This window comes from Anopheles merus, chromosome 2L (assembly GCF_017562075.2).
Source record: "Anopheles merus strain MAF chromosome 2L, AmerM5.1, whole genome shotgun sequence".
Taxonomy (NCBI): Eukaryota; Metazoa; Arthropoda; class Insecta; order Diptera; family Culicidae; genus Anopheles; species Anopheles merus.
The window spans coordinates 5,582,173-5,594,660 of NC_054083.1; the positions used below are offsets into that span (position 1 = coordinate 5,582,173).

General features: G+C 43.9%; 1 protein-coding gene across 1 annotated transcript in view; it reads right to left on the reverse strand.

Moving 5' to 3' along the window:
- The window catches only part of LOC121591424, a 61,983-nt gene that overhangs the window by 29,286 nt on the left and 20,209 nt on the right, over positions 1-12,488 (reverse strand). The window contains exons 2-4 of the mRNA XM_041911892.1: positions 6,405-8,301; positions 3,645-6,044; positions 3,439-3,564 (exon numbers count right to left, since the gene is read on the reverse strand). Of these exons, the coding sequence (XP_041767826.1) occupies positions 3,439-3,564; positions 3,645-6,044; positions 6,405-8,301 (4,423 nt within the window). The remainder of the gene's footprint in view (positions 1-3,438; positions 3,565-3,644; positions 6,045-6,404; positions 8,302-12,488) is intronic.

A 12,488-nucleotide genomic window follows, 5' to 3' on the forward strand; every position in this document is an offset into this window, starting at 1 on the left:
TTCGAATCCACGGTAATTTGAATCGGTTTGGGTATCGAGATATTCTTGATACTCATTTACTATCACACGCTAGGAAAAACCTTCCTCGGTCTTGGATGTTTATGCAAGACAACGATTCTAAGCATACTTCCGGGACTGTCCAAACTTGGCTTGCTGACAACAATGTCAAAACAATGATGTGGCCTGCCCTTAGCCCGGATCTCAATCCCATTGAGAACCTTTGGGCAATTTTCAAGAAGAGGCTGGTTAAAACATACCGGAAGATCTGGATCAACTCTTCGATCACATGCAAGAAGTGTGGAGCAAAATTCCACCAAAAACGATCCAGAATCTGGTGATGTCGATGCGTCAACGCATGATAAATGTCGTCGTGAGCGACGGCAATAAGATCAAGAACTGAGCTGAATACATTTTTGAATAGGGATCACTGCTCGCGAGGGCGGTGGTCCTGCTAATTACAAACAAAACCTAACCCAAAACACAAAAAAACTACAAACAAATCTGTCCGAAACAACGTACTTGTGAAACAAACACACACCAACACACACCAACACACACCAACACACACCAACACACACGCACACACACGCGCGCACACACACACACACACACACACACACACACACACACACACACACACACACACACACACACACACACACACACACACACACACGCGCGCACACACACACACACACACACACACACACACACACACACACACACACACACACACACACACAAACACACACAAACACACACAAACACATACAAACCACACATAAACCTGGCCCAACGGGTGCATGGTGCGTTGAAAAAACCAAGGCCCTATCATTATGTCCGATACTGTACTATATAGGTACTATATAGTCCCAGCTTCGTCCGTCCCGACAGGTTCTTTGAGGTGAACTGATTTTTCAGGCTGTAGAATGACCGGTTGGCAGTCAGCATCCTTGCGCGCAACTCCATGCTGTTGTCGTTGCTGACCTTTGACCCAAGATAGGTGAATTGTGGGACGACTTCAAAAGTGCGTTCACCTATCTGCACGTCACGCCTACGTAGATTCTGATTATTTGTTGGTAGGCCCGCTGATGTTGCCACCTTCAGTTTGGTCTTTGCCTCGTTTATCTGCAATCCGAGGCTCTCTGCCGCCTGCTCGATCCCTTGGTAGGCTTCTGCTACATAGGAGAGCCGCAGACCAATGATGTCTATATCATCAGCGTATGCCAGGATCTGGGTTGACTTATAGAAGATGGTTCCCGTAGTCTCCACCCTCGAGTCACGGATGGCCCTCTCTAGCGCCAGGTTGAATAAGAGACAAGCAAGCCCGTCCCCCTGGCGCAGACCTTTGGTGGTAGCAAAAGGTCCTGAGAGTTTTCCATCCACCCTCACCTGGCATGTGACGTTGGTCATAGTCATTCTAACTAGCCTTATCAGTTTGACCGGGATTCCAAAAGAGCTCATAGCGTCATACAGTTTTACCCTGGCTATGCTATCATATGTGGCTTTGAAGTCAATGAAGAGATGGTATGTGTCGTGTCTGTATTCGGCCATCTCCTCCAAGATCTGCCGCATGGTGAATATCTGATCAGTGGTTGATTTTCCGTTTCGGAATCCTCTTTGATAGTTTCCTACTATCTCTTCGACGTGCGGGACAAGGCGATCCTGAAGGATCAGGGAGAATATTTTATAGGCGGTATTCAACACCGTAATACCCCTGTAGTTGTTACAGTCCAACCTATCTCCCTTCTTGTATATGGGGTAGATGATGCCGAGATTCCAATCACAAGGCATCGATTCGCTGTCCCACACCTCAGTAACAATTTGATAAATCTCCCCCTTCAGAAAATATGTTATTTTTCCATATTTTTTAATTGATTCGGACAAAAAAAATGTAAAAAGTAGATGCACATGTCCTGCACTTGCATCCATTTTCGTGACAAAAACCGACTGAAAAACTACTTAATTTTGAGATCCGGCATGATCTCGATGACCAAAAAAATGTTCCACCAGCCGCCGCCAGATGCGCTAGTGAAAATCAAAATCACACTTGCGAATACGCAAAGTGTCTCCCGGCCTTAAGGCCGGGGCACATTGTTCGTACTCGCTAGTGTAGTTTTGATTTTCAGTAGCGCATCTGGCGGCGGCTGACCGAAGCATTTTTCCAAACAATTTGGAGCCGCTCCAAAAAATATGTTAAGGCCGGGCTACATTGATCGTACTCGAAGGCGTAATTTTGATTTTCACTAGCGCATCTGGCGGCGGCTGACCGAAGCATTTTGCCAAACAATTTGGAGCCACTCCAGAAAATACGTTATTTTTCTATGTTTTTTACTTAAATCGGAGGAGAAAAGTTTTGTAAAACGTAGATACACATGTTTTGCACGCATTGAATCCATTTTTGCAATGGAAAACGATGGAAAAACTACTTAATTTTGAGATCCGGCATGACCATTCCCTCGATGACCAAAAAAAGCTTCCACCAGCCGCCGCCAGATGCGCTAGTGAAAATCAAAATTACGCTTGCGAGTACGATCAATGTAGCCCGGCCTTTATTTTCCATGTTTTTTACTTTCATTAAGGCCGGGCTACATTGATCGTACTCGCAAGTGTAATTTCGATTTTCACTAGCGCATCTGTCGGCGGCTGACCGAAGCATTTTGCCAAACAATTTGGAGCCGCTCCAGAAAATATGTTATTTGTCCATATTTTTTACTTTAACTGGACTGGAAAAAGCTTTGCAATTGATAGATAAACATATTGTGCAAGTATTTCGGCCATTTTCGCATCAAACAACGATGAAAAAACTACTTAATTTTGAGATCCGACACGACCATTCTCTCGAGGACCAAAAAAAGCTTCCACCAGCCGCCACCAGATGCGCTAGTGAAAATCAAAATTACACTAAGGAGTACGATCAATGTAGCCCGGCCTTGTTTTTTCACTTAAACTGGACCGGAAAAGGTTTGTAATTGATAGATAAATATGTTGTGTAAGTATTTCAGCCATTTTCGCATAAAAAGTGATGGAAAACTACTTAAATTCGAGATCCAGCACGACCATCCCTCAATGATCAAAAAAGCTTCCACCAGCCGCCACCAGATGCGTTAGTGAAAATCGAGCCTCTAGCTTCCACCCGCCGCTGCTAGGTGGCGTACTCGATCACAAAAATTAAACTACGGAGTACGATCAATGTAGCCCGACCTTTAAAAGCTTGATTTGTTAATTTTTGGTAAAAAAAATTGATCAATTCTTAAATTTCGTGAATGGATTTGCTTCGAAAGAAACTCTTTTTGGGTGTTGATCGAAAGCCAAAGTTGTATCTCCACAACCCTTTGACGTTGCCTGTCAGATATTTCATTCGTAAAAAAACATTTCTCTATGAATTTCTCGCGTTGTTGTCGCACGAATAAACAAACAATCAATCTTGCTTCTTACCTTAAATTCCGTTTCCATGTCTATTAGCGCTCCATTTTCGTTATTAAACACTAGCCTTCTTTGTCTGGAGTCTAACATTAAAGGTGGAATCACAGCATATGAGCGCATTTTCTTATCCTCCATGGCCTAAAAACATCGGGAGAAGCGTATGAATAAACATTTTCATTGTCACCATTTAATACTATAAGATTCATTTGTTAACTTACCTGTTCTTGAAGACCATCCATGATCTCTTCAAGATCGGTTTCAGATTTTATTCTAGAACCTACACGATTAAATCGTTCCTTATCTTCCCGCTGCTTTCGAAGCTCCGGAAAAACCTTTTCAAAGAACTCGCGATTCTTGGCCTCTTTTGCCTTACGCTTGGCGCTCGCCTCTAGCTTATCGACGCGCTTGGTCCATTCCTGCGATAGTAGGGCGTAACGTTCGGTTATCTCGCACTGCTTAGCGGCACGTTCTGTTTTGATCTTCCGGAAGTGCAACAACAGTCGTTGCTTAAACATCCGATGACGTTCTTGTATTTCCCGGCACATTTCCGCATCCGTCGGCTGATTATACAACGGAAGAGGGTCAGCTCCGTATGAACAGAGCGTACTTAGGACGGCATGAGCTGCGGAGGCACGTTTACGATTTTCCGCATATATTTTTTGCGCTAGATTACGGTGCTTAGGTTGCGCCTCCGAGGAGCTTTCTTCAATCGGTGGTTTAGCAGATGCTTCCTCGAGCGATTCCTGCTTTTTCTTTAATGACGCAATCTTTTTCTCCGCCTTGTCAATCTCATTATCTACCTTCGCAATTTGTTGTAACAATTCGTCCTTAGTGGCACGCAACTCTTCCATGGGATCACTGGGCAGTGTAGGCGAGATAGCTTCCACTTGCGGATGGTATGCTCCCGAAGTTACCATAACAACCGGCGATTCCCTAGTATCTATCTTCAGCAGCGTCGTTGCATTGCTAGTACTACCAATTGGCAGTGGCACAGCGGAGCCAACAACTGGCGGCGGATGCTGTGAACTGACAACCTCATTTAATCGTATCTTTTTAAATGCGGGTGGTCCATTGCTGTCGGTTACCGCTGGGACCACTGATCTCGAAGATTGCAGAAGATAATCTGGTGAAGGATGGAGCAAAGTAATACGTTGCCTTGACGTTTGTTGCGCCATTTGCTGTGGAATCTGCTGTACTAATAGAGGGAGATGGGGTATTTGTTGCTGCGGCAATGATGTAACCATTATGGGGGTTCCTCCTCCAACATGTTGTGAAGAAACTGAAGATGGTTGCGCTAGAATAGTTTGTGGCTGAGGCGGCCGTGGCTGCTGATACTGCTGATGTTGCCGTTGCTGTTGCTGTTGCTGTTTCTGTTGCTGTTGCTGTTGCTGTTGCTGTTGCTGTTGCTGTTGCTGTTGCTGTTGCTGTTGCTGTTGCTGTTGCTGTTGCTGTTGCTGTTGCTGTTGCTGTTGCTGTTGCTGTTGCTGTTGCTGTTGCTGTTGCTGTTGCTGTTGCTGTTGCTGTTGCTGTTGCTGTTGCTGTTGCTGTTGCTGTTGCTGTTGCTGTTGCTGTTGCTGTTGCTGTTGCTGTTGCTGTTGCTGTTGCTGTTGCTGTTGCTGTTGCTGTTGCTGTTGCTGTTGCTGTTGCTGTTGCTGTTGCTGTTGCTGTTGCTGTTGCTGTTGCTGTTGCTGTTGCTGTTGCTGTTGCTGTTGCTGTTGCTGTTGCTGTTGCTGTTGCTGTTGCTGTTGCTGTTGCTGTTGCTGTTGCTGTTGCTGTTGCTGTTGCTGTTGCTGTTGCTGTTGCTGTTGCTGTTGCTGTTGCTGTTGCTGTTGCTGTTGCTGTTGCTGTTGCTGTTGCTGTTGCTGTTGCTGTTGTTGCAGATGATGCCGTTGTGGTTGGTGTAACCGCTGTGACTGCTGCTGCTGCGCCGGCTGCTGCAATTGAGGTGACTGCTGTGACTGCTGCAACTGCAGCTGCGTCTGTAGTTGTTTCTGTGACTGATGTATCTGCTGTTGCTGTTGCGACTGCTGTTGCGATTGCTGCTGTGGCTGCTGTGGCTGCTGTGGTTGTTGAGACGGCTGTGGTTGATGTAGCTGATGTGGCTGATGTGGCTGTTGTAGGTGCTGTGATTGCTTTGGGTGCAGTGGCTGTTGTGCTTGCTGTAGCTGCATCTGCTGGGGCTGTTGCTGTTGTGGCTGAGGCTGCTGTGGCTGCTGATACTGCTGTTGCTGCTGTGGCTGCTGTTGCTGCTGTTGCTGCTGTTGCTGCTGTTGCTGCTGTTGCTGCTGTTGCTGCTGTTGCTGCTGTTGCTGCTGTTGCTGCTGTTGCTGCTGTTGCTGCTGTTGCTGCTGTTGCTGCTGTTGCTGCTGTTGCTGCTGTTGCTGCTGTTGCTGCTGTTGCTGCTGTTGCTGCTGTGGCTGCTGTTGCTGCTGTTGGTGCTGTGGCTGCTTTTGATGCTGAGGTTGCTGTTGCTGTTGTGGTTGCTGTGGCGGCTGCTGTGATTTTTGTTGCTGATGTGGCAGTTCTGGTAATTCTGGCTGTTGTGACTGCTGTGGCTGCTGTGGCTGCTGTGGCTGCTGTGGCTGCTGTGGCTGCTGTGGCTGCTGTGACTGCTGTGGCTGATGTGGCTGATGTGGCTGATGTGGCTGATGTGGCTGCTGTGGCTGCTGTGGCTGCTGTGGCTGCTGTGGCTGCTGTGGCTGCTGTGGCTGCTGTGACTGCTGTGGCTGCTGTGGCTGCTGTGGCTGCTGTGGCTGCTGTGGCTGCTGTGGCTGCTGTGGCTGCTGTGGCTGCTGTGACTGCTGTGGCTGCTGTGGCTGCTGTGGCTGCTGTGGCTGCTGTGGCTGCTGTGGCTGCTGTGGCTGCTGTGGCTGCTGTGGCTGCTGTGGCTGCTGTGGCTGCTGTGGCTGCTGTGGCTGCTGTGGCTGCTGTGGCTGCTGTGGCTGCTGTTGCTGCTGTGGCTGCTGTGGCTGCTGTGGCTGCTGTGGCTGCTGTAGCTGCTGTGGCTGCTGTTGCTGCTGTGGCTGTTGAGACTGTTGTTGCTCTTGTAGTTGTTGGGACGCCTGTGGTTGATTTGGCTCTTGTGGCTCCTGTGGTTGGTGTGGCTCTTGTGGTTCCTGTGGCTGTTGAGACTGTTGTGGCTCCTGTGATTGCTGTGGCTCTTGTGATTGCTGTGGCTCCTGTGGTTGCTGTGGTTGTTGTGGCGACTGAGGCTGATGTTGTTGCTGATGTTGCCGTTGCTGTTGTTGCACTTGTGATTCCTGTTGCTGCTGTTGTTTTTGTTGCTCCTGCTGCGCCTGCTGCTGCTGTTTTTGTTGCTCTTGTTGTTGTTCTTGTTGCTCTTTTAGTGGTTTCTGTGATTGCGACTGTTGTTCTGGTGGAGATTGTATCTGCGGCAGCGTATACGTTAGCGACTCTAACTGAGATTTTGACAGCGACTCCGGTTTCGACCGAGACTGCGGTTTTAGTTGCGACGACTGTTGCATTTGCGTCTGCGAATGCGGCTTCGGCTGCGAAATAGGTTGCGTATGCGTCTGAGTTTCTGACAGGGGCTGCGTCTGCATCTGAGTCTCCGACAGCGATTGCAACAGCGGTTGCGACAAGGATTGCACCTCTAACTGAGGCTGCGAATGTACCTGCGCTTCTGACTTCGACTGCTGTGACTGTTGCTGTGCCTGTCTCTGTGGCTCTGGCTGTGCCTGTGCCTGCGTCTGCGCCTGTGCCTGTGCCTGTGGCTGTGCCTGTGATTGAGACTGTGGCTGTGTCTGTGCCGGTGCCTGTCCCTGTACCTGTACCGGTGCCTGTGCCTGTGCCTGTGTCAATGGTTGAGACTGCGGCTGTGCCTGTGTCTGTGCCTGTGGTTGAGACTGCGGCTGTGCCTGTGTCTGTAACTGTGGTTGAGACTGTGGCTGTGGCTCTGGCTGCGGCAGCGACTGTAACTGTGGTTGAGACTGTGGCTCTGGCTCTGGCTGCGACAACGACTGTAACTGTGGTTTAGTCTGCGGCTGTGGCTCTGGCTGCAGCTGTGGATCTGGCTGTGGTTGCGACTGTGGCTCTTCCTGCGACTGCGACTGCTGCCGCGGCTCCAGCTTCGGCTGCGTATGCGGTTGCGGCTGGGGCTGACGAAGTTGCTGTTCCTGTGGTCGTAGTGGCTGCGACTCTTCCTGCTTTGGATGCTGATGTTGCAAATGGTGCTGTAGTGATTGCAGAAATTGCTGCGTATGTTGCTGTGGCTGCTGTTGTTGCTGTGGCTGCTGTTGCTGCGATTGCTGCTGCTGTTGTGATTGCTGTTGCTCTAACTGCGACTGTTGCTGCGGCTGTGATTTCAGTTCCTCCAACTGCGACTGTTCCTGCTGCAGTGATTGCTGTTGCGGCTGCGGAGACTGATGATGACGCTGCTGTTGGTTCTGCGATTGTTGTTGTTGGAGCAGCTGTGACTGTTGGGACTGTTGTGATTGTTGCGATTGCTGTTGTTGCTGCTGAATGTGATGTGAAGACGAATGTAATGGTCCCACATCCATATTGTTGACAATGCTGATAGAAGGAGAGACGACTATGCTATTGGGCACTACGCTTGTTCCGCCGGTAACCGATGAAGGAACCGCTTGCCGGTACTCAGTGACGATTTGTTGTACCTGTGGAACGCGGCTGAATGGGCTCGCATCTCGAATAAAGGCAGGAACATACGAATTATTTTGCACATATCGCAGAGGTGATTCTCTCGCCGGAGTACCACCAAACGATGGATAGTTTGCGGCACCAGCGGCTCCCGGGCCTGGCCTTGGTGGAGATAATGGACTAGCCGCGGATCGAGGCACTGTTTGTGAAGATGACGGTCCTCCTCCCTTACTATAGCCCTGCGTCGCATCAGCCGTCCTAAAAAACATGAAAAAAGTGGTAAAATAGAAATTACCATTAGGCGATTTCAAACATTTATAAACGATATTTTTGCATTAGCATATGTAGTGCTCTTGTTCAGTTATGTACACATAGAAAAAAACAATATTTGAATAAAGGGATGTAATGTATTAAGGTATTGAACAATCAAATAATGAAGGAGGACGTTCTAAATTCATTCAAATTGCACATACCACATTCCATTACAAACAAGTTTAAGTTTGGACCTTACCAACATCTTAAGGGATCTATGCTAATCGCGGTCCTTCTTCTTCTTTTAGGTTAATGAGTTACATCGTCCTATACTTTCTTTTGGGAGGTATAATCAAAGGCGTACCATCTAAGTATGAGAGTGGACTGTCATCGATATCACTTTTTTGTGTCCAAGTTGGTTTATGTTATGTTGTTAGTTGCTTGGTCTTTTCTTCGTATAGTATCGGAATGATGCACAGATATTTCCTCCTGTTTTTTATTATTTTGTTTGTATTGTATTATATTTTTGTCTGCCTTCCACCGGGCGGGATTCGATTTGCTTTGTTTCTTGTTATTTTTTTACTGATCATATTGTTTGATTACGAATGCTGTGCATATATTTGTGGACCAAGAATTTTAGTGTTGAGTTCAATTTGTTTCTTTGTTACTTTTTTTTTATTAGTATTATTTTTTCTGGTTATTTTTCATGTTTACCCTCTGTAGAGATTTCTATGCATCTTGTAAAAATAATCATGAAATTGAATCGAAAATTTTGTGTCTTCCTGTTTCTGGTGTCAGACATGTTTCGCATGATAAATTTTCTGTTATTTTGAAAATGGTTAGCCAATATTCTGAGTAGTCGTATCCTGCTATTATTTTATTTATAGTATTTATTTCCTTGTCTTTTAGTTGTATGTGTTTGTGCCATATTTCTGTTTTTAATTTATTTTGAAAGCATAAGATTTTTTCCCTTTTGATTGTGCAGTGTTTTTAAACCATGTTTGGGTTTTGTCTATCATTTCATTTTTGAATATATTGATTGCGTCTATGTATCTGATTTTGATGTTTATTGTCGTGTTTGATATGGTTCCTTTTTCGTTAAATCGTCTGCAATGTCGATCCTTTTTATTCCTAAGTGTGATGGGATCCACACAATTCGAGTATCTGTTTTGTTTGCTATGTTTAAGATATTGTGAAATATATCCTCAATTTTTGTGCCCTAGGTGATTTTGCTTAGAACAGTGCACGAAGTTATACTATCTGTATATACGATTGGTCTTTCAATTTTTAATTGTACCGCCATTTGTAGTGCTTTTTAATAGCAATTAATTCTATTGTTTTTATGGGCGATTGAAGCTATGTTGATTTTGCTGATTTTTTATATTGAAGCTATAGTAATATTGATGTGCATTATTTCTTATGTACATATATTCCTATGTTCGCTTTACCTGATGTTATACTTCCGTCAGTGGAAATGGTTGGTTTTTCATTATAATTTTGGTATATGTATTCTAGTGTTTTTGTTTTGTTTTAGAATATCTTTGTTGTTGGTTTTTTTTTTTTTCAAACATATTTGTATATTTATAATTTTTTTTGGCTGTTTTTTCCAAAGAAAATGTATTTCATGTTCGATATATTTATGGTTAGCGATTATGACAAAATCGTCTGTATATTGAATTATTGAATTCAAGTGCTATTGGTCTATAATTATCATTTGTATTAATTTGTATCTTTGTTAGGTTTTGGAATGGCTATAATTTTAATTGTTTCTAAGTCTTAAATCATTTTACCTTCGGCATTTATTTCCACCCACATTTTATTTCCATCGGCAATGATTATATTTGTAGTATAATCGTTTAGATTTTTTAGTATTTCATATATTATCTTACCGATACCTGGAGTAGTGTTTATTATTCTTGTTTAGGATTTGATTCCATATTTCTGTGTTAAATAGTTTGTTAAGAGCTGTGAAATTTGGATCTTGGAGTTTCTTTAAATAAAATTTATATTCATGATTTTTTTTCGCTGTTCTCTTCGTTGTGAATTATGTTGGATTCTTTGTTATTTGTATTATTGTAACGAAATTTGGGGTAAGAGAGCTCACAAGCATTTTTTCCATAAAAACTTGAGTTATATGATCAATTAAGTACACAGATGGTTTTGTTCTCATGTCTAGGTATACTGTACCAAATTTCATATAGATTAATCCAATTTTCTCATTTTTCAACTGTTTTATGTTGAGTTTCACAATTGAGCACACAATTATAATTTTTTGAACCACACCAAATAAGCTCTCAAAAAATATAGGAACAATGAACCAAGACAATATTTATACGACCGTAAAGCTAAAATATAACGTTTTTGTGGGTTTATTTTAACCAAACTTTCTTTTTGAAACTGGAAAATCCAATTTCAAAAAAGATACTCCTATTAGGGCAAGTGTGCCACCATATTTCTTATGCGCGAGCTGTCAAAAATGTAAACATTGTTGTAGCGTGCAGCGGTATTTCATTTATTTATTTATTTGATAAATTGTCTGTCTCCATGGATTTCACAATATTTAGTTTTTTAAATACTAGGAAAATAGGGAACAAGGACTAAGAGGGAAATATAAATAAGTAAAAAAACTTGCACAGTAAGGACGATCTAGGAGTTGAATCGTTTTGAGCGAAAACCGAACGGCGAGGAGGGATGAAAATCGGAGGTCTATGACGTAAACGACGCGATGGAACATAAAGCGAAAGGGAAGAAAGGAGAGAGGGAACGTCAAGTACATGAGAAACGAAACTGACAATGAAGTAAGACTGCGCATTTGAATGGCGAGATTAAATGTCTGTTAGGGCCAATAGTCTGCAGCGGAGAGGATAGGAGGGTACAGTAGTGATATAAACGCGAAGAAATCTACGCACTGCAACCCGCGTGAATTTCCTCTGTACCCTCTCTAATCTCTGCATAGCAATACTTCGAGCAGGAGTCTACACTACACAGGCATAGTCCAATACCGAACGAACTCAGCAACAAAACCGTGCCTTCAAACAGAGAGGATCACGTATCTCGGAAGCCATACGCATTATTAGGCCCAGTGCTCTATTGGCTTTGGTAATGACGAAGTTTAAATGATTATTAAAGGTGAGACCCTCGTCCAGCCAAACACTTGGATCCTTAATGAAAGACAGTCTACTAATTTGGGAGCCACACAATGAATAATTGAAGGACATCTTCGAAGAAGAACGTCCAAAGGAAACAACACCAAATTTAGGAGGACAGAGAACTAGACCATTGGACGCACCATGACGAAAATGAGTTCAGGATGTTTTGGAGAGAATGGTAGTCGTCGGGCGTGGACACGGGCAATAATATCTTAATATCGTCTGCCAGTGGGACACGGGCAATAATATCTTATTATCGTCTGCCAGTGGGAAGTACGTTAGTACAATCATTTATAAACAAGATGAAGAATAATGGGCTAATAGAACTTCCCTAAGAAACACCGAACAAACCCAAAAAGGACGAGGAGACAGCTGCTTCCAATCGAACATAATAACTTTTGACGGAGAGGAAAGAACTAAACCAGGATACGATGGATTTTCTGAATCCAAGTTAAGCTATTTTTGCTAACAGTAGGTTATGCGGCAGGCTATCAAACGCTGCTTTGAAATCAGTGTATATAGTATCTAATTGACGTTTACACACAATATTTGACATAAGTTCCTTATTAAAACACATAAGATTGGTCATCGTAGAGCGTTTAGCCATAAAACCATGCTGGTGATGGGATATGTAACTAGTGACGCATGGTAGAATAGTGGAATGTCCAAGAGACACGAATACTTTAGACAAATCACAGATTATGGACACTCCACGATAGTAAGAAGCTACTGAAAGATCCCCTTTTTTTATACACGGGACATATTTATCCAGATTTTCAAATGGCTGGAACACATCCGTCTTTGAAGGTTCTACAGAAAAGCCGCTGCAAAAGTGGAACGAAAACAACAATGAATTTTTTTAGACACAAGACGGTATACCATCAGGACCTGGCGAAAAAGATGATTTCAATTTATGAAGTGCAAAATTTACCTTATCTACAGTGATCTCGATAGTATTGCAAGAATAATGAAAAAAATGCCTTGCGAATAACTCACAGCAGCAATACAGGGTTTTCCAATTGAGAATAGTCGCAATAGATTTTT